We start from the raw sequence: 26189 nt of genomic DNA, 5'->3' as shown, positions 1-26189 counted from the left end.
CAAGAGTTCACTGGGACAAATGACATTAAAGCTTTACCCAAGCCTTTAAAACTAAATAGGTCAAAGTTCCCAGACTATTGCCCGAACTTAGAGTGTGAGGGCATGAGGGGACACGTACGCACTCAACACACACAGCAGACTCTGTTGCAAGAACCTTTCCAAACCCAACCTCCTCTTTTTTGCTAAATGATATGAGCCCCCCCCAAAGGAGTATGGCCAGGTGGTGGGACCAAGGCCCCAAGATTTCCTGCTCTTGGTCTCAGTTAAGGGGACACTCAGAAAAGCCAGGCAAGACCTCAAAAAAGGAAAAGGCTTGTTATTTGATTCAGAATTGTGCAGTTGCATAAGATCTGGGTCTTCCCCCACCCCCTGGCATGAACCCCACAGAAGACTCAAACCTTTGGTCTATTTGTGGGGGGTGCAGGCATTACACTGGGTTAAAGGTTGTGGCAGAGTTTGCTAATATGATTCAGGCTGTTTTCTATTGAATTTTTACGGTTGTGTTGTCATCACCCACCTCCCTGTTGCAGAGAAACGGATATATTTTCTATTTTGTCATTTATCTCAAAAGTGACTGTCATCTCCCCCACTCTCATGTTTTCTTCACAGCATGAAAACCAAATTATTCACAGAGATCTGAAAGCGGAGAACGTCTTTTATACCAGTAGCACGTGTGTGAAGGTGGGAGATTTCGGATTCAGCACTGTAAGCAAAAAAGGTGAAATGCTGAACACGTTCTGCGGCTCTCCGCCCTATGCCGCACCTGAACTTTTCCGAGACGAACACTATGTTGGTGTTTACGTGGATATCTGGGCCTTGGGGGTCCTTTTGTACTTCATGGTGACTGGTATGATGCCATTTCGAGCAGAAACTGTGGCCAAACTTAAGAAGAGCATCCTTGAGGGGACCTACAGCATACCCCAGCATGTGTCAGAGCCCTGCCACCGGCTCATCCGAGGAGTCCTTCAGCCCATACCTACAGAGAGGTCTGGGATCAACTACATCATGAACAGTGAGTGGATGAGAGGGGTACCACACCCCACCCCTCTGGAACCTTTTCAACTGGATCCTAAACATCTGTCGGAAACCAACACCCTCAAGGAAGAAGAAAACGAGGTGAAAAGCACTTTAGAACACTTGGGGATTACGGACGAGCATATCAGAAATAACCAAGGGAAAGATGCCCGAAGCTCTATCACGGGGGTCTACAGAATCATTTTACACCGAGTGCAAAGGAAAAAGGCGTTGGAAAGTGTCCCAATAATGATACTACCAGAACCTAAGGAAAGGGACCTGAAGAAAGGCTCCCGTGTCTATAGAGGCATAAGGCACACGTCTAAGTTGTGTTCAATTTTATAAATCGCACCAGGCAGCTTTGGCAACTAACCACCAACAGTTTCCTTTTAACTTTTCTCATGCACACATTTTTTGTAAACTTTTAAACTTAAATAAAATTTAAATTTGAGACATGGGTATCTCCCTCTCCCCCCTCCCCACACCAAAGTCTTTTAGCCTGGATGCTGGCTTGATTTGGGTTTTTTGTTGTTGTTTGGTTGGTTGTTTTTTGTCTTCTTGTCATATTCCGACCACTCATTTATTTAATAGAGAAATATGTGCATTTAGTGCTGTGTGTGCAGCCAAGTGTCTAAGGTGCTGAGGAAATAGCAAAGCCAGTCTCCTTTCCCCTGTGGAGGATAATCTAACAGAAAACATAGACATTCGCTGGCAACTATTTTTATGTTTTTAAAAGAAAGATGTCAAATAGTGGCAGATGCCATGCAGACTCCCCACAGGGCTATCTGATGTAAAACTCACCGATTTAGGACTAGATGTTTAAGGGCAGCCACTTGGAGTGGATGACGGTGTGAGAACTGAGTGAGTAGAAATAGTGAGTTGAGGAAGGCGAAGGCTGCCCCCAACAGCAAGGGCTATAAGTTAGATACCTCCAAACAGAGCTGATGATGAAAGCTTTCATGTAGTTTATTTGGGAAGTGATCCCACAACAGCGAGGGGCAGAAGGAGCAGTAATAGGGACACAAAGGCATTACCAAAGATAGCCAGTGGAATAGGTGACTGGCATCCAGTCCCAAGGATAGTTTGGGTTTTTTGTTTTGTTCTGTTTTTGTTTTTTGGCTTTTCCAGACAGGGTTTCTCTGTGTAGCCTTGACTGTCCTGGACTCGCTTTGTAGACCAGGCTGGCCTTGAACTCACAGTGACCCGCCTGCCTCTGCTTCCTGAGTCCTGGGATTAAAGGCGTGTGCCACCACAGTCCCAAGGATCTTGAAAGCATCATGTGCTTCACATCTCAAGGGTCTGCCAAGGTATGAAAGGGGAAAAGACGTAACACCCTCATTCACCATTAGGTCACCAGAGGTCACTGGTGTCACTGGCTCTCTGAAACTCCATAATGCTGTGTGAGTATCAAGTGGTTTCTCTGAACTTCTCAGGCCTTTGTATCAAAGTAGCCTTAGAGCAAGAAGGAAAAGGTCACACACAGCATTGGCTTGAGGAGGCAGTGTCCTGCCAAATGGGACCTGTGCAAACCTTTCAAACTTACACAGAAACGGTTATTGCATCAGTGGCTGGGGAAAGCACTATGGCAGGGAGACCCTGAAGTGGTACACGGAAGCTAATAGTCTATCTGGATGCCCTGTTCCACTTAAAATCCCTCTGTTAAATATACTCCTTAGAGAGCTGGACGCTGTGGATCATGCCTTTAGCCTCAGCACTCAGGGAGGCAGAGGCAGGCGGATTGCTGTGAGTTCAAGGCCAGCCTGGTCTACAATGTGAGACCAAGACGCCTCGAGGCTACACAGAGAAACCTTGTCTCAAAAAACCAGAAAATATATATATATATTCATTCGTTCATTGCTTGGAGTGGGTGGTACCTAACAGGACTCAGCACTGCAAGTTATCAGAGCTGTAACAATGGCTCTCAAGCTCTAGGCACCGGGATTACATTTGTTTTACCAGACCAGCAAGTTCTACCTCAGGCCTTTCAATTCAGTGAACCCTTGGGTGTGCAAGAGCAGGTCATTGCTCAATGGTTAAGAGCACTGGCTGCTCTTCCAAAGGTCATGAGTTCAATTCCCAGCAACCACATGGTGGCTCACAACCATCTATAATTTGATCTGATGCCCTCTTCTGGCCTGCAGGTATACATGCAGACAGAGCACTGTATACATAATAATTTAAAAAAAATGAAATGAGCAGGTCATTTTAAACAACTTTCTAGGTGATGCCTGTGCAGTTAGTTTAAGGCCAGGCCTGAAGGCTCGTTGAGCCGCAGTCATTAATTACTGCAGTGGGTCTGGAGGCTATAACCGGCCCCTCCTTCTTCCGTGAGCTACCCTAACTTTCCCTCACCGTAGACGTAGACCAGCGTTTCAACCGGTTTACACAAGGTAGCATGACCCAAACTGTCATCGTGAAAGGACCGGAGTCCTCAATTGCCTTATCCTCCGCGTATAACTGCCCTCACTGCCTGCTCGCTGTCACCACGGGCTCCAAGACCACCACCAGCATCTCTTGGGTTCCCGCGACCGTCGTCAGCTCCTTGGTATACTTAGGATCGATTCTCTTCATTATATCTTTGTGCTTAGCCGGCTTGTCCCCTGGCATGGGCAGCGCCACAGCCATGCTAGTCACAGACTCGCAAGTGTCCTTATCGGGGTTCCTAGGGAAAACATCCTCCTTGCCTCCTGGGACCCCCACCCCCACCCCCCACCAACTGCTTATCTACTTAAGTCTAGGTTGTTGGAAGGAATACAAAACCTTCAAGTCATTGACTGTGAGATGAGTCCTTACTACCAGCCTCTGGTTCCCGAGCCTGTGGGTTTAAACATGGAGGGACCTATGCCATTATTAAAGCATGCGCACTGGTTGCTGAAGAACTCACACCAACCCTGCAGGTTAGGCCACTCATGGTCTGCTTGCAGCACTGAGGTCTATGCTAAGGCATAGGGATTCCATACGTAGTCCTTGACCCAACGTCATGAGATACGATGACAATGACTCAAGTTTTCTCTAGGTTCTAGAACAATTGTTTCAAGAACACACTGTGGCCAGGAAGTGCACACCCACAGCCTGAGTAGATGCCAATTCCAATGAGGATGAACTGCTGCTGTGCTCACTGAGTTGATGACTCTGTGGATCTCGTACGATGCATGCGACAACTTCATGGCTGTTTGCTTGCTACCCAGTGCATTTCAGATGGCCCTAGTGAAGGCACTACTCTTGGGATGTCTGTTCAGTCTTGCATAACAATGCTTGTATCTCCTGGAGTTTTTCAGCATTTCAATACTGGGCTAGGATGTTTCCACCGTACTTACTGTCACGGTTGCTGTCTAAACTACATAGCCATCTGGCAGAATACCAAGACCCGCTTAGATGACCCCTATCAAAGTCAAAGGTAAATGTTCTCAATAGGAGGTAAACTCTCCCGTGGTCAGTCTTACAGTTTCCCCTCCACAATTTCTGACACACTTAAGATGCACTTGCACATTTGTCCTGATTGACAGTGCTTATTAGCCAGCGTCTGCAATTCCCTCAGTGTTGTTTCTCTCCACTTGGGCTGTGTTTAGACTTCACTTTGGCTGTTGGTTTGTTCTGGTCACCCACAGAACCCAGTGCTCTGTCTTCCTCCTACACCACAGATGACAAGTCTTAGTAGTGACGGTTGACCCACCATGTCATGTTTCCATGTGCTCGTCACATACGTCAGTATTACAACAATCCCTTTGCCTGGGGAATTCTAGACTCTTCTCACACAAGTATGTGGGGAGAAAATGCCACAGAATCCACAAGCCTCAATACTGATGGAAAATGTTTGCTGCGGATAAGTGAACTAGAATCTTGTTTTAGGGGAGAAAACCTATTTTATTTGTAATCCTCTGCATCAAATTACTGCCTCAACAGAAGTAATTTTGCCCAGAGAATCTCAGGTCAGCTACTTCTTCCTACAATCAATTTCCCCCCTACAATCAAGGACAAAACAAAACAAAACCCAAAAGGAATCTTTAACTTAAGAACAGCTCTTCAAAAGTTTGAAGAAAGAATTCACTTTAACATTAAGATCAAGTGACTTCTGCCTGGGCATGGAGGCACATGCCTGTAATCCCAGCATTTAGGAGGTGGGGGCAGGAGAATTAGCAGTTTAGACCAACCTATGTGAGAGCCTGTCTCAATGAAAACAATATCATATTTAAAATGAGAGATCCTGCTACAACCTTTGCTATACCAACTTCTATCTCAGGGTTTTCAGATCACAAGTAGCAGACACAAGATGAGCTTCAGTTATGTCATAGGAGATCACAAGTAATTGCTTTCATACTTAGTGTGAAGCTCAAAATACAGAAAAAGACAACAAAGCCGACTCCCCACAGGACACAGGAAAGGTCTCTTTCCTAGGAGCCCAGGGTCTGCGAGAAAAGTCACCTGAGAACACTGGACCAACCTGAGTGCCAGGACACTGGCCCAGAAAACGAAACTAAGTATCAATATGTACTGACCTTAGGTCTAAAATGATGGTATGAGTTGTTGTACACCAGAGAATAATCTGCTGTTTCCTAACATGTAGAATCCTAATAGGAGCGACACGGCCACAAGGGATACCACTTTATTTCTCCGTAAGCAGAGTGCGTTGCTTATGCTGTGCTTGGGAATGTTTGCAGAATAAGCTAATGAGTAATGAACTGAAGGCTCACATTTAAAAACAGCCATTTGCTGACTCCATGACCAAGTTGTTGGCTCAGAAAAGAACACTCAAATATCTGAAATATTTGTCTAAAACTTTATTTCAAAGTTATTCACCTCGCTATTAGTAAGGTATTCGGTTAACGTTCCGTGCCAGTGTCGCCAGGCTTGCCCATTGCCGGCAATGGACTCTGAGAAAATCCACTTCTTGGCACCCAAACATTAAATTACTCTTTTTAAAAACATACAGAACTCTTAGTACTTGCAAAAGGATTACATGCACCACTACCCCTCCATTCTTTAAATCTGAACTTACATTATTCATCTATAGCAGTGGATGTTAAAATGAAACCATTTTAACCAATTAAAACTGTACAAATCAAAATCCTACTAGTTAATATTGACAAGAATATCTTACAAATGCTACATTACATACCACCTTGCAAATCTGAAACATTACATGTGTATGTTTATTTTAGATAACTGAAACTTCACAGAATTGAACAGCAAATAAAGTTTAAAAATTTAGTTCTGTACATTAGTTCCAACTATCTCTACAGTCGTGAGGCTCATGTCACTGTTCAGCACCAAAATCACCCAGAGAACTTGCTAGTGAATTTTCTTATTATCTCATGTGGTAGTTTTTGTTGTTTTTTAAAGTGAAAATTTAGGGAAAATGTTATGACTTCTAGATGTTGAAGTGAATATTCCTTTTGGCTAGTCAGATTATGTGAAATGTTCACTATGTGAAAATGTGGGTTAATTTTTATTTCCATTGAACAGATACAAAAACAAACAAAACGCAAAAATACACAAACCACAAAGGAAAAAAAGTGTCCCATGAATTTAAGCTGTCAGTTTGTAAACTGGGTTTGTAACACTGTAACCTAATAATGCCCCACCCCTTCTTCCTCCTGTACGTCGGGGCTGCCCAGCTTCTTCACACCAGGCGACTCAGTGCTGCTGAGCACCAGCAGCCATGACCTGGCCACAACCAGTTCCCACAGTCCTGCCCCCAGAGCCCAGGTGAGCCCTGCTGGCTATGATGGAGGCTGCTCGATGCCAGCATCCGTCTGCTCACGTGATTACAGTTAAGCTTTCTCATTGATGGTTAGTCCAGATTCTAGAACCGTAACCCTCTTTTCTCTTTAGGATTTACAAATCTTCAAAAAAGAGAATGCTTGTCTTGACATTTTCAAGCAGGGTTTGTGCGTAACATTTAAATTCCACAATCCCCAACCTAGAAAAGTCACCCCCGCCAAAAGCTACAGGTACTTTTTAAGTATAAAATTCTTACACAATAAAAAAAAAAAAAAGAAAGAAAGAAAAAATAAAACCAACCAATTTTTAAAATTGGACACTAGTAGCTCTGCTTGTTGCCGCAGAAGCACTCACACCGTGTTTGAAAACGAAGTGCATGCATACAAACATCAGAGGTATAAAGGTTCACAGAGCCCTTAGCATCATCGCAGCACATTCACCACTGGCCAGACCACAGCAGGAAGCGTGTTAGCAAGTTCAGCAGAGACGCTTCAAGAACACAATAGTTTTCTAGGCTCCATGTCAGTTACATTACATTTTAAGCAACACATAATCTGTAAAATTGTCCCGAGACATCGATTCCTCTAACGGTTTCCATACCCCATCCCAGCCCTAAGCGCTGTGAAGCCTTACAGCCCACAGAGCTCAGTGTTCCCCATTACTAATGACAGCTGATTCAGATTCTGCTGTGGTTGCAGGGAGTCTTGGCACTTTCTTAGCAGGGCTTGGAATATGCTAAAACGAAAAGGAAACAGTTGTTGGCTTTTACATTTTTTTTTTCCCCTAAGAATCAGAAGGCTAAAGTACCTACAGAGAAGCCAATAAAGGACAAATCCAGAAGTTGACACTGACACACTCTGTGAAGCTTTCCAAGGAGAGCTAAGTACCCAGGCTTGCCCTTACAGTGAGATGTTTCTGCAGTTACTCAGTAATAAGAAGGGCCTTCCAAGTCTTTACCATAACTTCTTAGAGCCCAGCTCAGATGCTACCTCCAGATGTACGATTACACACACAGAGTTGAGTTAATAACCCTGTAATCCTGAGTGATGAGACTTCTACGGGCCTCACCTTGGAGTTAGGACCATTTGTAAACCTCAAGAGGATAGTATAAAGCTTGTAAGGGTTATAAAAGGAAATCTAAGTGCCTAGCATATAAGAGGAATTCCATCTATTGCTGTCACTTCTGAAAAGGTCTCAAGAGAAATATGAGGGGTTCAGTACCCTGCCCCCACACTGCTTACCAGCCCCTAAGACACAAATGAGCCTTCTCTAAATTTCCCCTCAGTTCTAGTTCCTGATAAACCCAGCACTTAGTAGGTGCCTTCTACAGCTGGAAATGGCAAAGATGGATGGAGAGGCCAGGGCCCTCGCTCTGAGTCACTCTGCCTTACTGACATCTCTTTAAGTTGTACATCTCTTAGGGCTCCCAACCCCAGACATATGGGAGTGAAAGTTTCCATACCCTGCCAAAGAGGAGGATTAACACAGTGAGGTTTACTGACCTCTGTTGCTGTGTTAGAATGCACAAGTCCCACGCCTTCATCCAAACTGCGGTCATTTGTGAAGGGGCGCCTGGCATAAGTTCTTCTGTGCTTTTCATCCACTCTAACTAGGTACCATGTTCCTTCAAACAGGGAGTCTATTGAACACTGGGGAATATAGTTGGCTGAAAGGAGAGCAAAATATCAAAAATTACACATGATTAACCCATCTGGCAAAACAGGGAATTTTCCTATTTCTCTACAATTGTCACTAACATCACAGTAGTACTCAACAAAGCCTTGACATCCTTGTCTTGTGTACTGTGTTTACATGACTGTATGTCTCCAAGACAGCATTTACCGAGGTGATGCGTGTCCTATCCTTGCCTTATGTACTGTGTGTTTACATGACTGTATGTCTCCAAGACAGCATTTACCGAGGTGATGCGTGTCCTATCCTTGCCTTATGTACTGTGTGTTTACATGACTGTATGTCTCTAATACAGCATTTACCGAGGTGATGTGTGTCCTATCCTTGCCTTATGTACTGTGTGTTTACATGACTGTATGTCTCTAATACAGCATTTACCGAGGTGATGTGTGTCCTACCCTTGCCTTATGTACTGTGTGTTTACATGACTGTATGTCTCTAATACAGCATTTACCGAGGTGATGCGTGTCTTCCCGCAGCTTCATTTTTTCAGCAAAGACATCCGGTGTCACACAGGTTCTTGAGTCAAGCCTTGACTTGAGATCACATAAACTTGCTGTTATTTTGTCAAGAGCAGACCCTTAAAGAACAAGTAACTTCAACATTAAAAGACCAAGAATAGCATGTCTCAAAATAACTTAATAAAATGTTGCCAAATGCAAATGATTTCTTGTCTCTTTTAAAAACTACTAGTTACTGCTTAGCTAAAATACAGACGGTACCTTCCTGACACAACTTCCTACCGCCTGACCAGACACTGCTTAGTATAAACACATGGCTACCACCAGCTAAAAACACGTGGACTTGAAACTATAAAGTTTTCTATAATCAGTCCTCTGTATACTTTTCAATGATGCCAAGTTTTCCCTTAATTTTGTTCCTTTTTTCTCAAGGCAGGCACAAATGTTTGCTTCAAATCAGTCAAAACCACTGGAGAAAAATCCAGTCTCTTAAGGCAGATTTGTAGGGTAGACAGTAAAAAGGCCTCTGGGAAGAAGTACTGAAATAAACAGAGAATGGGATGGCCTCGCAGGCATCTGCAGTGTGCTGTGCTGATGGACACGGCACTCACCTGGGGTGGCGTCCTGTGTGACTCTAAGGGAGTAAAGGGTGGCAGCCAAGCCAGAACCGTAGGAGAACACTCCGATCCTCTTCCCTGCCAACTGCTGTGGAGAGTACCTGTGTAAGGGAAAGGGCACACTTAACACGAGCACACTACAGTGTGTTGGAGCCACAAGCAGCCTGCAGCTCCACGCAGCAGCCGACTCAAAGCTTTTTTCCCTTACTCTGACACACGGTCGGCCTGCACAGCCCATGCTGGACCTGCACTAACAATCTTCCTGCCTCAGCCCCCTGCACACTGGGACTATAGGTGTGCACCACCGCTCCCTGCTCTAACGAGTTAACACTGCAGTAAGCACCTGGAATTGAGGTCTTAGTACTGGGTGCACACTCAGAGCAAAGCTTGCATCTTTTAGGAAATGATCGGACTTACGCAGTTATTAACTGTATGTCAAGACTACATGGAAACTAGATTCAGGAAAGCCCAGAGACAGTGACTAATCCTCAGGAAGAGCGGCAGCCTCCCTTGCTCTTTACATGAGCAGACCAGCCCTGAAGACGCACTATCATGCAGAAAAGGGGAGCTAGGGACCAAGACTATACTTACTGTGCCAGAACAGAAGCAAGGGAGCCGTATACAGACGATGTGTACATATTGCCATTTTGATTTGATACAAGCAAAGATGCCTTTGTTTTCTGGTTGAACAGTTCAGAACTAGCCTTCATAAATGCCTTTTCCACATCTCTGTCAAAGTAAGTATCTTCTAATTTAACGTCCCTGAAACAATATATTATGTAATATATTAAAGAGATAATTATATAGCATGTAAATACTATGCTTTTGCCCTGTTAGTAGTTGTCCTAATCAATACTCAAACCTGTGAATATATAGTTTTGTTTTGCCACTTACTAAAAGCCAGGGAGCAGCATTGTAATTGTATAAGGATGTCAGCCAATTGTACAGTCCTTTGCCTGACATTGCTACAGTCAAGTAAAGACAACTTGATACTGACAGACTCTAACAGACTCTAAACTAACAGACTCACTAAAGTGTTAGAGCCACAAGACACAGTACAGAAGTCTTTTAAATCCAGTCATATTATAGGAAATAAGCCTCGAGAAGTCAAGAAGTTCCTTAAATGGAGACAAGAAGGAACGTAACATGTGTAGCATCCTAGGCCCTAAAACATGAGGCGGGGTCACTACTGCTGAGATGCAGGGCGACCCAGGGCATGGGGACTGCAGGGAGGAAGGGGTCAATGGAGCTGCGGCAAGTACTGCTGTGTCTGTGGATCACATTATTGTGCTGATAACAATGGGACTGGAGGTAAAGTCAGAGACCAAAACTTTAGTAGAAATTACCCATGGTAAGCCAGCCAGTTACCACCTTTAAGAACTATGTTTTCATTGAAAAGATGAATATATTAGAATAAAATTTGTTGTTTGTTTTTGTTTTTTCGAGATAGGGTTTCTCTGTGTAGCCTGGCTGTCCTGGAACTCACTCTGTAGACCAAGTTGACCTCAAACTCAGTGATCCACCTGTTTTTGCCAATTGAGTGATGGGATTAAAGGCATGTGCCATTGCTGCCCAACTAGAAAAGAATAACTTTTAACTATATTTTTCAGGTCTATACAAATAATCTCATATAATATAAAAATAATAACACATAAAAACTTCTTACCCAAAGGCTTCGAGGCCACTGTAAATGCTGTTTTTATCTCTGTTTTGATCATTAAGAAAGTCACTCAGGAACATCCGAGCTAGAGATTTCTGTACCAGTTTACAATATGGTGAGTGAAAGATTATGAAGCCAAAATCGTTCAGGGTAAAGTCTTTATCATTTCCCTCTGAAACAGAAAACCAAGAAATGATGATACCACAGAAGCCAGGACACAACCTGACTTCAGAAATGCCTAGGATGTTTCTACCTTTACTTACTTATTAATTTTAAGAATTAGAACAAGTATATGTACTATACTACAAAGAGAGCAGAGAGGGTGGCAACTGAAGAGCCACCTGCCTTGTGTCCTTAAGTAGCAACTCCAAATCCTGTCTAATAAAATCTCTCAGTAGTTTAAAATGTGTATTTAAATAAGACACTCTGCTACATATGACAGTAATCACTGACTTTCAGATATGTATCAGCAGATCAGTTAGGTCATCATTTCTTTCTATATTTTTTTTTTCTTTTTCTTGAAGGATACAAAAAAAATAGCAAACTGCATTACTTTGCAGCATGGTTAATTTCACAGCACTTCTGTTTCTGTTCAGCATATGCACATACAAAGTATACTTACTGTGGGGTTCTAAAATAAAAAAGCTGCAATTCCACTGGCCTCGTAAAAACATACTGCTAAGCCTGATGTGGTGGACATACTTGTAACTCTAGCCCTGGGGAGGCCAACGTAGGAGGGTCGTGAGTTTGAGGCCAGTCTAAGTTATAAAACAAGATTTGTTTCAAAAAACAGTACTATTAAATAATGACATTTAAAATATACTGCTAAGTAAGTACAGATAGCACTGTATTGAGATATATATATATATATATATATATATATATATATATATACACACATATACTATAAAACTGTATTTTACATGCCATTAGAATGCTTCTTGTTTGTGGCTACTATATTCCCCAAGTTACATGTTTCCTGAACTACAGAAAATGACATTTAGCACATGAAGTGGTAACAAGGGTATTAACGAAGGTTGTTCACAAAAAAGCTTTGGTCATCCAGCACATTATTACACTGCCCTCCAGATACCATAATCTGTATGAGAAAATGGGTTGGAGGAAAACCCACCTTTCTGCCACTGGGCACGGATCTTTTTGCGGTAGAGAGAGTAACAGCGGTCCAGTGCACTGAGGTAGCACTGTATGGAGAGCTTCCCGTCTACTACAGGGTACTCAGAGAGCATATCAGGCTTGTAAAAGTCGTAGGCATGCTGCATATGTGTCCCTCGGAGCCCTATTAGAAGTGGAACAGAAGATGCTGACACAGTCCTGCTAGGTGATGTTTGCATTTTAGTAGCACACTGCCTTATTGAAGGGCTCTCCTCAACCAGTCAGTCATTAGCTCTTCAATATAGGAAGTGCAAGGTGAAGCCAATATAATTTAAACAAAACTCTGCAGTACCATGGGCTGTCCCGAGACTCCTGCAAATTTCCTAAATGAATCTAAGTAGGAGATGACGCTGGTATCCTAAGGACAAATGAACTTATCAACTACTGTGGCAAGTTACTACAGTACATTATGTCTTCGACTCCACCTTAGGCGATTTTACGTCATTGTGGAGGGAGGATAGCGCTACCTTTTGGACAAAAGTTACAAAGACCAAGTGATACACAGGGAGCACTTGGCAGCCAATAAACATGCAGCAATGCTAGCTTCTGTTATATCCCAATTTCTCAGAACAGCGTCAATAAGAAATGTAAATAATAAATATAAATAAATAAGCCTGCTGGCACAGACCTGTGATACCTGACACTTAGAAGCCAAAACAAGAGGACCTCGTGACAGGCCTGCCTGGGCCGCAGAATGAGCTCAAGTCCAGCCTGCAGAGCTTAGTAATAACCTGCGTCTCACATTTACAAGACCTTGGGATAAAGTTCAGAAATAGAAAGCTTGCCTAACATGCACCGGCCCAAGGTTCAGGTCAAGCCCAGCACCACGAAAGGAAAAAAAAAAAAACAACTAACAACTTCTCGAACACTCACCTCGGTCAAAAATTAAAGGAGCATTTGGCCCAATTAGTAGAGCCACAGCTCCAACTCCACCTGTGGGTCTGGCATTTCCTGTGGCATATATGGCAATGTCTCCTGCGACTACCAGGGCATATCGTCCTGAAAAATGTAATTCACATGGTCAAAATAACAGATAGTGCATGTGAATGCAAGCTTGTTACCTATCCCCCAGAACACACTTTCCCCATATTGGTAAAAGAACAAAAAGCATTCTGTCTAAATTTTGAACAGCTCAGTTTTCTTATTATTCTTCCTTAAAATAAACAATTGACACAAGCGAAGAGTCAGTCTCTTTTAAATGTATTTGGACTAGTCTAACTAGTAGTAGTTTGCACACGGCACTCACTGACTGTCGGCCATTGGTGGGCTGGGGATATTATTCATTATCTGAGACCCGGGCTCTGCCCTCAGGAGGGCGTGCTGCCTGTGCGTGTGAGCTTGCTTAAGCTTCAGAAAGCAGACATGGGACCCACCATCCCAAGAGCTGGACTCGATCCAGTTCACAGCGTTGAAGACTGCAGCTGTGCCTCCATAGCAAGCGTTGGTTGTGTCTATCCCTTCTATATCTGTATTCCCAGACTCCTCAAACAGCTGCATCAAGTTAGACTTCACGGACTTTGACTTGTCGATGATTGTCTCTGTTCCCACTTCCAGCCGCCCGATGCAATCATAGGAGAGGCTGTTTCTCTCCATCAGCTTCTGAACCACAGTCAGGCAAAGAGAGTTGATGTCTTCCCGGTCAGTACAGAAGCCCATCCGGGCCTGGCCCAGGCCAATGGTATACTTCCCAGCATCTACACCATCATATTTTTCCAACTCGGCCTGATCGACGTATTGAGAAGGAAAGTAGATCTCAAGGGCCACAATCCCCACATCTTTGGGCCAGCAAGCCTCTGCATTCAAGGGAAGTGACCCCGGCATGCTGCAAGAGCTGCACAGAGAAAAACAAAAACACGGTTCACATTCCAAGTGGCTGCCGACTTTTCAAGCTCAAGGCTGCAAAACAGATGGTGAGAATCCAAAAGTCACCTGGATTACCGCAGTTTCTCTAAGCTTAGATACTTATATATTAAAGCCGCAACTTCATAAGGAATAGTATTTGTTGAATATAACCTTTTAGAAAGATGTTGCAGGCTGTGACCAATGGTGGGGGAGGAGGTTCCCTTCTGTCACAGACCTAGGGGAGGGGAATAGGGTGAAAGAGAGAGGAAGGGAGGGGCGAGAGGAGACAAGCAAGGGGATAACAACTGAGATGTAATCTGAATAAAATAATAATTTTAAAAAAGTTAAAACATGATTTTAATGCTGGGATATAGCTCAGTGGTACAAGACCCTGGAGTCAGTCAGTCAGTCAGTCAGTCAGTCTGTCTGTCTGTCTGTCTCTCCCTCTCTCTCTCTCATACACACACACACACACACACACACACACAAACACACACGCAACCTTCCCACAAGATTTTACTTAAAGAACTATGGAAGAAGCTGGGTACACTGGTGCATACCTGTAATCCCAGCACACGAGAGGCAGAGACAGGCAGATCTCTGTGCGTTTAAGGCCAACGTGTTCTACAAAGCGAGTACAATAGAGTCAGAGCTGCCCAGAGAAACCCTGTCTCAAAAAACCAACAACCAAACAAACAAAAAAAAAAAAAAAAAAAAACCAAACAAAACCAAAAAACAACTATGGAATAAAATGATGATTTAAAAGTATTACTGACAGGCTAGAGAGATGGCTTAGCTGCTGTTAAGAGCACTTGCTCTTCCAGGACCGGAGTTTCACTCCTAGTACCCACATCAGATGGTTCACAACCTCAAGCAGCTCCAGTTTAAGGGCATCTCTGCCCTGGCCTCTACTGGGACTTGGTCTCCAGAGATGCACATAAACCCACACAGACACACCAACAAACAAAAATAGATAAATAAATAAAATCTTATATATCATTGACCAACCAAAGAGATTATTTCTCAGAGAGTATAAATAAATCAGCCATTGTCTAGATTTACTTACCAAGAGAAACAAAAATTGCTAGCTCTTCAGACCACTGTCATCTGGCCCAGGGGTAGTCATTTAATCTAGCAACCTCAAGGCCTTTAAAAGGTTTATTTATCAAGAAATGAAAGATCAGGCTGGAGAGATGGCTCAGAGGTTCAGAGCACTGTCTGCTCTTCCAAAGGTCCTGAGTTCAATTCCCAGCACCTATGTGTTGGCTCACAACCATCTGTATTGAGATCTGATGCCCTCTTCTGGCCTGCAGGTGTACATGCAGGCAAAACACTGTATTCTTAAATAAATAAATCTTTAAAAAAGAAAGAAAAAAAGAAATGAAAGATCAGTCTGGGTATTTCCAACAAGGTGTGTGTGGTGGGGCTTGTTGGTACAGGAAGTGGTTAAAAACCTCTTGGCCCGACTGTGGGAACAAAGGGAGAAAGCTATTCTTCACGCCCCATCAAAGTGCACTCCGACAACCCAGCCCCCACGGTAGATATGTTTTAACTGGACAATGTCACTCAAGAGACAGAAGTTCAGCTCTCTACACTGCTAAACTTGCAGTTTGCCAGTTACCTGGCCAAACCAATTTGGTATCTGAAACAGCATTTGTCAACCTGCTGCTAATCTGACACTAAAATGAAAAGTCAAATCCACGTCACCTGTTCTCTGCCACTGACAACACTGGTTTAATATTAAAATAAGACAAAATCATGGTTATTGCCACAGTGAGTTAATTATTGAGATCTTGAGGAAATATCTAAAGCAGAAAAGCTTGGTCCTTAAACATGAAACATCTTTATAGTACAGAAGTCATTAGGTTATGGATATATTAAAACATAAATAAGGAAACAATGAAGTTAAAAACCTTTACTTTTTTGATAGGATCTTATTCTATAATCCAAATTGGTCTGACATTTAAGATGATCCTTTTGCTCCAGTCTCTCCAGTGCTGGGATCAGAGGCGAGCGGAGCCACCATGCCTGGCCTGGCATTGGGAGGTATGGTCCTTGGGAGGGAGTTAAGAGGATGAGACCTCTGCACTGGATCAGTACCTGGTACCTCTGGCTGTGAGCTGAGCCTTTATCGGCTGAGCCATGTCTCCAGCCTAGACTGGCACCCTTATAAGAGAGCTGGTTCAAGTCTGAATGCAGGTATTCTGTCTCTGCCATATAAGGCGATGACAAGGTGGCAGCCATCTCCAACCCACACAAAGGCCTTAATAAAGAAGGCTCGTGTACCTTGAGCTGTACTCCAGAACTTAAAAAATAAAATCCTATTGTTAATCTCCCAGACTATGCAGACTATGGTACTATTTTCACATAGTGAAAACTGTTTATGGTATCCAAGCAGATTAATAGACCCGAGTGACCTCAACTTAGTCCACGTGCCTTTTAATCTCTTCATGCCTTAGACTTCTCTACCCCCCATTTTACCAAGCACAGCATGTATATACTATTAAATGGAAAGCAACAATAAACATAATAATTTGCCAATTATATCCTTTAAGTCCTACATCACTGAAGCTGCTTCAGTACAAAACACATTAAAAAATGTGTCATCATTAATAGTTAGACCCAGAAGCATATATTACAATACTAGGGACTCATTCTAGTAATAGCCTAGTAAGAGGTTAAACAAGTGTTTACCTTCTACCTCCTGAAATTTTCAGCTCCTTGTATGTGTCTCAAGGCAAAATGTACAAGCATACTTTCTAGATGAGAGACACCTGGCATGCCTCTGAGGCCTTCACTCAACGCTACGACAGAAGCCCTCTACCAATCCATGATTATCTAAAGTTGGCGTCCACTTCAATACACTGAGGTTGGAAAGAAGACAAGGGGCTATCCATTACCAGGCACAGATGTTAAACTAAGTCCTTGGTACAACCCACAGCAAAAAGTTCTACAATTATCATTAGTACATGTCTTTAATCTCAGCACTCAGGAGGCAGAGGCAGGCGGATCTCTGTGAGTTTAAGGCTAGCCTGGTCTATAAAGTGAGTTCCAGGACAGCCAGGGTTGCCAGACAGAGAAACCCTATCTTTAAAAAAACATGCATACACACATACGTGATGAAAGGACCAACGTACAGGGTCTTTAATTCAATCTCCAGAACCCCAAAGGGAAAAAGAAAAAGTAAAAGAAGGAGACGCCAGCCCACACATTCATGGACAGCGTGCAGGCAGCCAGGAAGGATGACTTCTGTCTTTCCCTTCAGATTGTTTTCAACTCTTCAGACTGTTTGCAACATGATGAAAACTGGAATTTCCCCCTTGCCTTTGCCCACTGGCCCACAATGCCTTTAGAAGTAAAATGAACAAAAATATACTTTATAATGTACTTTCCCACCAGTAAATTTAGTGAAGATTTGAGAATAAGTTGTTGCTAAACACCAAATCACCTGTCACAAAATTGTAGGTTAGCTCAGACAGCCCACTAGGTATCAAGTTTTCATGACTCTGTGTGTGTGTGTGTGTCTAATTTGGTCAATATTATTCATTCTCGGACAATTTCTAGTAGCCAAGATATTTTCCATATGTTCCTGGTAAACAGATATCCAATTTGAAATAAAACAAATATAACTGGGAGGTGGGGGGACAAACAACCAAGCAACCAACACCTCTCAGTAAAGAACGCGTATGAAGACTACGGCAGCAGAGAAGAAGATGAAGTCATAGCGTGACGGCATGTAGAAGAATAGAAAGTTGATATAACTTTCAGTGTAAAATGTTACTGTTGCGTCTCCTATTGACAATGCGTCCTATAGCCTCCCAAATGCTAAAACAGACCAGATATAAATTTCAGAAGACTCGACACTCTCTCACATACATCCATGCAGGCAAAACACCAATGCAAATAAAATAAGTTTTTTAAAAAAGAGTAGCATAGTGAAGATTATATATTTATAATAAAAACAAAGGTTTCTCCTTTCAATCCCAAAGTCTTCCAACCAGGCAGCACCCTCAGCAGGTCCTGTTCCCTAAAAAGACCACACCCGTTTGGAGGACAAAAGAAGCTACAAGCCCTAACAAAGTCAGGCAAGAAATCTTGTTACTACTTTCCTCAATGACTAAGCGACAGGCTTTGGGCTATTATGAGAGTCCTGGCTGAGCTCTCCACTCCACTCCTTGCTTTGTCCTAAACCAAATTATGTCTGACAGTCTTTAGCTACTGCAGATTCTCAAGCTCCTCTGTTGTCTAGGGTCAGCATCTTTTCTCTTGAGACATGCACGGAATTACAATAGCTGCAAATAATTAGGATATTGGTCCAAACACAGTAACTACTGTCTATTCTCCTATAGCCTTAACCACTCATCCAGAGTTTGAAACCGTAATTTAAAAAGCACTGTTGAGATGCAGAGTGTGGTATAGGAGGCTGAGGCAGAAGAACTGAATCAGTTACCAAAGAAGATCTGCCTCAAACTAACAAACTGCAAACAAACAAACAAGTAACTAAAGTACCTCGGGCAGCTATGCCCATCTATGATTATTTCAAATTAAGTTATACGGCTAAATTTTATTACCTGTATTTTTTCATGTTACAAGTAAACACTAACTCTTAAATACAAAATTAGAAAGTCTCTAGAAGTGTTTATAGCATTACCTATTTTTTTTCCCTCCAGATGGGGTTCTTTTGTGTAGCCTCAGCTGTCCTGGACTTGCTTTATAGACAAGGCTGGCATGGAACTCACAAAGATCTGCCTGTCTCTGCCTCCCTGAGTGATGGGATTACAGGTGTGCCATTGTGCCTGGCACATTAATTACTTTTAAAAGGTAACATGTAGTTTTAGGAAAATATGGCTTGAGGCATGGTGGTACATGCCTTAAATCCCAGCACTTGGGAGGGAGAGTCAGGTGAATCTTCGAGGTTTTCAGCCTGGTCTACATAGCAAGTTCTATGTAGGTGACACAATGAAAGAAAAAAAGGCGCGGGGAGGGAAAAGAATATGTGGTGCATGCAAACTGTCATTACTCTAGAATAAAAAAAATCACACCCCTCCCACTAGAGAAAACGCCTTCCTTAAGAAGCAGGACTGGTGCCATACCTGTGTGAAGGACAGAGAACGGCAGTCTCCAGGGCTGTCACTGTTTCCTCCTTCAGGCACTAGGAGTTTCAAATGAGAACTTTTAAAGTCATAAGCACTACACAACCAAGGGCTTCAGTTCAAGGAGAGTTAAAACAGGACTTCCCTTCTCTATATTATATTATGCAAAACAAAAACGCAATTCAACACAAGCTTAGAAAAATATGGTACTTAAAGGTTACGGACCACCTGTCCTTGTTTAATCCTTATGGCAGCAGGTTCATCTCTGCTAAGGAACCAGCATCACATCCCCACTCAGCTATGACTCTTGGAGAGTCAGTCTTCTCTATAAGCAAAGGCTACCAAGAATCTGGATGAAAAAACAGAAGTAAGCTTCTAGAATAAAGAGTTTCCAGAGTTTACTATGCACTAAAGCAATAATTTGTGCTTCTTTGAATCTCAATCTCCTCGCCTGTAAAATCAAGGTAAGGCCCTCCCTCCTCTTCCAGCTCGCTCTGGAGGGCGGCTGGGAAGACAAACGAAACACATGGGAACTGCTTGGTAAGATCAGGCACCAACACTCCCAACAGGAGGCAAATGCTCTAAACAGCCGAGAGACATCTGTAGCCCTGAAATAAGTAAACCTTGAACTTGTGAAAAACAAACAAAAAAAGAGATTAAGTGGGGTAGAAAAGACGATTCTTTCCCCATGTTGAAATAAAGTAACTAACTTTATCTTGAAGGCAAGATTGTAATTTGTATCAAAGGCACTTCCCTTAAATGTTACTATACCCGCTTTCTACTTGTTTATTTTTGCAGTGCTGGGATCAAATCTAGGCCCTCCCTTAATCCAGCCAAATTCTGGCCACATCCTCAGTCCTCTTTCTAGTTTGATTACACCAGGGAGAAAGACACACACAGAGTGAACCTGAGCACACTAATGGAAAGAAGAAAGATGCGTCAGAGAAGGCTGTGGTGCCAATTGCAGGCAACATAACAAAGCCCATATGGTCTCTGAGAGAGAGACAAGAGGCAGAAAATGGCACTTTGAAGAAGAACCTATCAGAGAGGTTTACATTTTTTATTCTATTCTACAGTTGCTGGGAGGGTGCAGTTGTACAGCTTTAATGTAAAAAACTGGGATCTTAAGCACACCAAAGTACAAATTTTTGGATGCTGACCTGATGCTGTATGTAGAAAACTCACCTGACCTCATGTGACAGGTCAGGCAAAATGCAAGCAACATTACAAATACCGTATCTTAGATTTCCTGGGTGTATGTGTAAGGTGTATGTGAAACATGAATTTCACCTTTAGACTTTAGTCTTATTTACAAAAATCAATTAACATATGTGCAAATGTTTCAAATCATGAAACACTACAGTCCCAAGCATTTCTGATATATAATATACAACCTGTACTACCAAAGTTTAATGACAGTTATTCCTTGCCTAGGGTTGATGCTGCTTTCTTTGCCGAACTTTACTCAACAGGATTTCTCCTTTTAGCTCATTTCCCAGCCTTGATTTAAACAAATATGAGGATAAACTAATCTAGTACACACTGGTACCTGATAAAAGTGTAAGCAGTAACTTGCTGATCTCTTGCACTGTTACTGGAGAGAAAACCATGATATTTAGAACATCTACCATTCTTTAGGGGCATATAAGTGAAAACTGTTAGAAAGTCTTTACCCTCGGGGCTGGAGAGATTGGGGGGAGGGGGGTTAAGAGCACTGGCTGCTCTTCCAGAGGTCCAGAGTTCAATTCCCAGCAACCACATGATGGCTCACAACCATCTATACTGGAATCTGATACCCTCTTCTAGTGTGCATGAAGACAGAAAACTCATATACATAAGATAAATAAATCTTTAAAAAAAAAAAAAAGAAAAGAAAGTCTTTCCCTCATCTGCATATTTGTATGGCTCTCCAAGTAAAACACACACAGCCCTGCTGGTCTGCCAATCAGAGATCCTATTCACATTTCCTTATTATCTTAGTGTGTGTGTGTGCATGTTCATGTGCCATGACATACCTGTGAGCATCAGAGGACAACTTGCCATAATGGCTTCTTTCCCTCAATGCATGTATATCCTGGGGATTGAACTCAGGTCATTAACACTTGGGGGCAAATGCCCCACTTGCTGAACCATCACTGGGGTGGGGGTTGGGAGCCTCTATTCATCCTTCAAGGCTCTCTTCTAAGCTAGCTATCTTTTCTAGAACACTTTCCTAGGTAAACCAGTTTTCTCATCAAGGACCTGAATCCTATACAGATGCATCATTCACTCACGTCTGCATGGCCTCTCCTCCACTGAAATAGGAGGAGTCTCTGTATCTACATTGGACAGTATGTTCTGATTCTTTTTGTTTGCTTCTTGAGACAAGATTCCTCCATGTCGCCCTGGCTGTCCTGGAACTCACTGTGTAGACTAGGCTGGCCTTGAACTTGCAGAGATCCAAGTACTTACCAGGTACTGGGATTAAAGGTATGCACCAAGCCCAGTTTATTTGGCTCTTTTTTTTTTTTTTTTTTGGTTTTTCGAAACAGGGTTTCTTTGTGTAGGCTGTCCTAGACTCACTCTGTAGACCAGGCTGGCCTTGAATTCACAGTGATTCACCAGCGTTGGCCTCCCAAGTGCTAGGATTTAAGGCATGCGCCACCATGCCCGGCTTATTTGATTAGTTTACAATCTCCTTTTGAGCAGTGGTAGAGACTTTAAAGAACATTTAAAGATTGGCTGAATTTGGAGTTATTCAGAACAAATTCCAAGATAATAATTCCAGAAAAAAAAATTTGTTAAGATCAAATACACATCTCCAGTAAGTTTTTGCTATCACTTTTGAGATACAAGCTTACAGGGCCAAGCAGTGTCTAGGAGTTTTAAAGAAATTGGCTCCCTACCACTACTGTTCAAAGCAAAGGGCAGGCTTGACTCATTCCCAGATCCTAATCTAAACAATGGAAGGAACCCAAACCGAATCAGAAGAGAACATGTCAGTCTTCTACTCACTCTCACATGAGCCCATACATGACCACAAGCACTTTAAAACATTAGTTTCTCAGCTGGGCAGCTGCGGTGCATGACTTTAATCTCATTTAGTCCTAGCACTTGGGAGGCAGGAGGATCTCTGTGAGTTTGAGGCCAGCCTGGTCTACAAAGCAAATCCAGGACAGTCCAGCTACACAGAGAAATCTTGTCTGGAAAAAACAAAACAAAACAAAACAAAAAAAGAAAGAATTTTCTCTTCGTTGTTCAGCTGACAGACACTAAGGGGAGTAGCAACAAGTGCCAAGCACTAGGATGGGTGGATTAAGATGCTAGTGCTAGCACGCAGCTATTAATTAGGTAACATGTTTCTCACCCCTTACAATCTAAGTGACACAGCTGTCCACAATATGGCTTTCTAAGACATCAAGTGGCAAGGTTATGTTCCTTTCTAAATGAAACTTCTGACCTCTTTAGCTTACACAAATGTAAAAATGTGTGAATAGGGTGAGTGGTGGTGGCTTTAATCCTAGCACTTGGGAGGCAGAGGCAGCCGGATCTCTAGGAGTTCAAGGCCGCTTGGTCTACAGAGCCAGTTTCAGGACAGCCAAGGGTAAATATAAACCGTCTTGAGAAAGGGGGGAAAAGTGTAAATAGATCTGCCCACAGTTCATCTCCTTCAAGCACAAATTCAGTTTCCCTGGATAATGAAAGGCCCAGAAAACCCATGTCCTACCAACTTCTTAGATTTTGTATTTCTTCTGAAAACAACGTATGTAAAAGCTTAGTAACAACAAAAAACCCTCAGAAAAAAAGTACCTCAGGGGCTGGAGAGATGGCTCAGCGGTTAAGAGCACTCATTGCCTGCTCTTTCCAGAGGTCCTGAGTTCAATTCCCAGCAACCACATGGTGGCTCACAACCATCTATAATGTAATCTGATGCCCTGTCTGGCCTGTGGGTGTACATGCAGGGAGAGCTCTGTATACATTTAAAAAAAAAAAAAAAGTACATCAGTTAAATTCTATGAATAAGCAATCAGGAGGACTATTTATGGAAAGAAAAAAGTTAAAAGCTCCAGATGACTTCAAACTTCAAACATAGTTTTTATATTCCCTCTTCCCCAATGTCAGACACACCTGAGAACTGGGTTTGCCAAAGACACTTACAATTGCACTTTAAGGAAAATGTGCTAATTTAGGAGAAATTTCCTCAAAGGTTAGACACAAACATAGCCTCTCCTTTTCATGAGACAGGCCATCTCCACACAAAAACAACTGAAACCTCAAAGTCTGGTCAAAGAACATTAACTGCTGAGAAGTCACAAGCTGCTACGAGCCACTTGGAGATACCCCATGGAGGATTTTCAGTCTAGTCTCCAACCTGATGGAATCTGTACAATAAAAATGTAAACCACAGCTTGGAAGGAAAAGTACGTAATTATGAGTAGTCTGACTTGTTGTTTAGCATGCCCTAAAATACAGCATACATCAGCAGCCACTGTGCACTCCCTGGTAGGCCAGATCACCACAGCAGGAAGGAGGGGTTGCAGGAGGTGGTAAAAAGCAGCCAGAGACGGCCTGAGGTCAAGGCCACAGGGGCAAGCTTGGCAAAGAGGACACCTCCCTCCACCTACTCCCCAATCCCGTCCTCCAGAATGTTGCAAGGCAACTCTTTCTCTTCCACTGATCAAAGAAGGTCACGTTTTTCAGAGATTTCCACACACTTTGAAACTTCCTTGACTTAATCCAAAGTCTATCTGTGCGCCAGTTCTAGGGTCATCACATCTTTGTAACACTTAGGGCTGGTTGCTTTTAACAGTAGGTTGTGATCATCTTAACAGGAGGGGGCGGGGAAAGAGAGGGAAAGAAAGGACGGTGGGTGCAGGGAAGGGAGGCGGGGCGAGCTCACTCATCTTAAGATTTTTAAGCAAGCCACGCATCAAAGGTGTCCAGAGCATCAGTCCTTGCCTAGGTCTGAACCACAATTGTGATTTCTTGCACCAGACCTGGGGAAAAGTACAGTGTCCACTTCCTCTCATCTCAACGCGGTTCGCGGAGGCAGGACACACCCCCTGCCAACCTACAAGCTTCCACCTGAGCCTGGGCTTCCCCATCCCTTTGGGGTCCACCATAAACCCGAGGAACTCCCAGACAGCCCAGATCCCTTCTCATCTCCAGCAGACGCCCCCACTTCGGTGGTCACAGCCACCTGAGGCCACTCCGACTTCTGACTATGTCATCAGAACACCGGGACCTCAACGCCCTTTGCCTTCCCTCCGCGCCCCCTCCGCCGCCTGGCAGCGGCCCCAGGTACCCCGCCGCCCCAGGCCTCGAACTCCCGCACAAGCGGGCTCCTGGTGTCCCATCCTCCCGGTCCGGGGTCCAAGCCTTAGCCCGGGACCGGAGCGCAGTGGCTTCCGGCCTAGTCAAGGACACTGCCTCCTCCCCGCACTCGCCGCCTGCGGCGCCTCGGCCGCCGGCTGTCCCGGCCCGCGCGGGACACTCACCTAAACGCGACGCGGACCCTGAGCGTAGGAAGGAGCAAACCACGGAGGACAGCGGACAGTGCCTCCCCGCCCTCAGCAGCTTTATAGCCACCGACCCACCCGACTCCCTCACCGCCGGGGGGCGGCAGGGGGCGGGGCAGCGGCCGCCTCAACCAATCAGGGGCCTCGAAGTCGCCCGGCAGCGCCCGCCCCTCAGTCCGCTTTCTGCCAATGGGAAGGAGGCGAGAGGCGGTGACCTCGCTAAGGGGTTTTTCCTTCGCGGCTGGAGGGGCGGGGGAAGGGGGCGGGGACAAAGTCGGAGGACCTGGGAAGTGGGGTGAGACGGTGACGTAGGGTGGCCCGAGAACATGCCTGCCAATGACGTGACGGCGAGAGACGGCGAGAGCCAACGGGAGCGGAGTGAGAGGTTCTCTGACCAATTGAAGGTCAGTGAGAGGAGATGGTGACCAATGGTGACTCCGCGTCCCACTACTCGGGAGAGATGGTCAAGTGTGGGAGGCGAGCTGGTCCCTGCTTGGGAGGCTGTCAGGTTGCCTAGCAACCGCAGCTGGGCTTCGCCCGTGAAATATTTGAAATACACGATTTGAATTCAGTCGTGACGCTTTCTAGTTTCTGAAGCAGCAAAGTGAGCCTGCAATCACGAATTGTAGCACAGTACTTCACCCAGAATCTCTAAAATTATTATAAAAGTATTCTAAATGCCCAAATTAAAACTACCTTGGCTATTATAGATATTGCTATTGAGTAATAAGAAAACCTAACCTAGGGTATTTTAGGGATTAGGCGTCATGGAGGATGATGCAGGTCTTGTACAAGAAGGGAAGTTGATCTAGTTCAGTGATGGGCGGGGGGGGGGGGCGGGCAAGAGGGAGACAGGGGGTGAATAGACACGTGGCTCACTGCTCACCTTCTGAGCTAACTGTGAAAGCTACCAAATAAAACATTTTTTTTTCAAAGACGAAAGAAGTACCATAATTCTAAGCATGGTGAACGCAGGGTAAGGACCATATCACTAAAGACTGCTTGCTCCTTGAATCGGAAGGATGGCAATTACTGTCTTCGAATGGACAGGACATACTTGATGTAACTTGTCTATATGAAGTGCAATACTTTGTACAAAGAGTACACACCATTAAAAATATTTTTAAAAAGCAAAATAACAGTAAATTCTAGTCTCCTGCTCCAATGGAGAAGCCTTAAATCTTAGGTTTGGTGAGAGCGAATAAGGGAGGCTCCTTCTGTCTCAATTCCATTACCCACCCAAGAACTGGTGATAACGGCCACTGATAACAGTGAGCGCATTTACCAATTACATGGTGGGGATGGCCAATAGCTAGGTTGCAGCACCACTCGGGAAAAATCTGCTACAGGCTTCATGTGCTACGTGATGACATTCTTCCTCTGAGTTGGCTACAGTAGTTACCTGCTTTACTTTGATT

General features: G+C 43.8%; 2 protein-coding genes across 4 annotated transcripts in view; one reads left to right on the top strand and one right to left on the bottom strand.

Moving 5' to 3' along the window:
* The window catches only part of NIM1K (NIM1 serine/threonine protein kinase), a 49868-nt gene extending 42800 nt beyond the window's left edge, over window positions 1-7068 (top strand). For both annotated transcript variants that reach the window (XM_084800694.1, XM_084800695.1), the window contains one exon: window positions 610-7068. In XM_084800694.1, coding sequence (XP_084656820.1) covers window positions 610-1359 — 750 coding nt within the window. In that variant the 3' untranslated portion in view covers window positions 1360-7068. The remainder of the gene's footprint in view (window positions 1-609) is intronic.
* On the bottom strand, window positions 5778-24905 carry HMGCS1 (3-hydroxy-3-methylglutaryl-CoA synthase 1). Of its 2 annotated transcripts, XM_084800693.1 has the most exons (11): window positions 24751-24891; window positions 19274-19332; window positions 13712-14169; window positions 13212-13337; window positions 12298-12462; window positions 11172-11337; window positions 10097-10267; window positions 9500-9606; window positions 8882-9007; window positions 8238-8401; window positions 5778-7470 (listed from the first exon to the last, which is right to left on the bottom strand). In XM_084800693.1, exons 3-11 carry the CDS (start codon window positions 14157-14159, stop codon window positions 7381-7383), a joined length of 1563 nt encoding a protein of 520 aa, XP_084656819.1. In that variant the 5' UTR covers window positions 14160-14169; window positions 19274-19332; window positions 24751-24891; the 3' UTR covers window positions 5778-7380. The 2 variants fall into 2 exon arrangements, with proteins under 2 accessions (XP_084656819.1, XP_084656818.1); XM_084800692.1 differs by lacking the exon at window positions 19274-19332 and having other exon boundaries at window positions 24751-24905.
* Window positions 24906-26189: the final 1284 nt, after the last annotated feature.

The sequence above is a fragment of the Acomys minous genome (genome assembly GCF_964271855.1).
Source record: "Acomys minous genome assembly, chromosome: 11".
NCBI classification, from domain to species: Eukaryota; Metazoa; Chordata; class Mammalia; order Rodentia; family Muridae; genus Acomys; species Acomys minous.
The sequence above is the reverse complement of the archived record's forward strand: the minus strand, read 5'-3'. Positions and strand labels throughout refer to the sequence as shown.

What these genes read in the sequence shown, in the direction of transcription:
- HMGCS1 (XM_084800692.1), bottom strand. Translation starts at nt 14,159, where the DNA reads ATGCCGGGGTCACTTCCCTTGAATGCAGAGGCTTGCTGGCCCAAAGAT. An exon ending in GGAAGACACGCATCACCTCG is followed by an intron (nt 8,402 to 8,881) that starts GTAAATGCTGTA and finishes CTCTCCTTTCAG; the next exon opens with CCAACTATATTCCCCAGTGT. An exon ending in ATTCTAACACAGCAACAGAG is followed by an intron (nt 7,471 to 8,237) that starts GTCAGTAAACCT and finishes TTTTCGTTTTAG; the next exon opens with CATATTCCAAGCCCTGCTAA.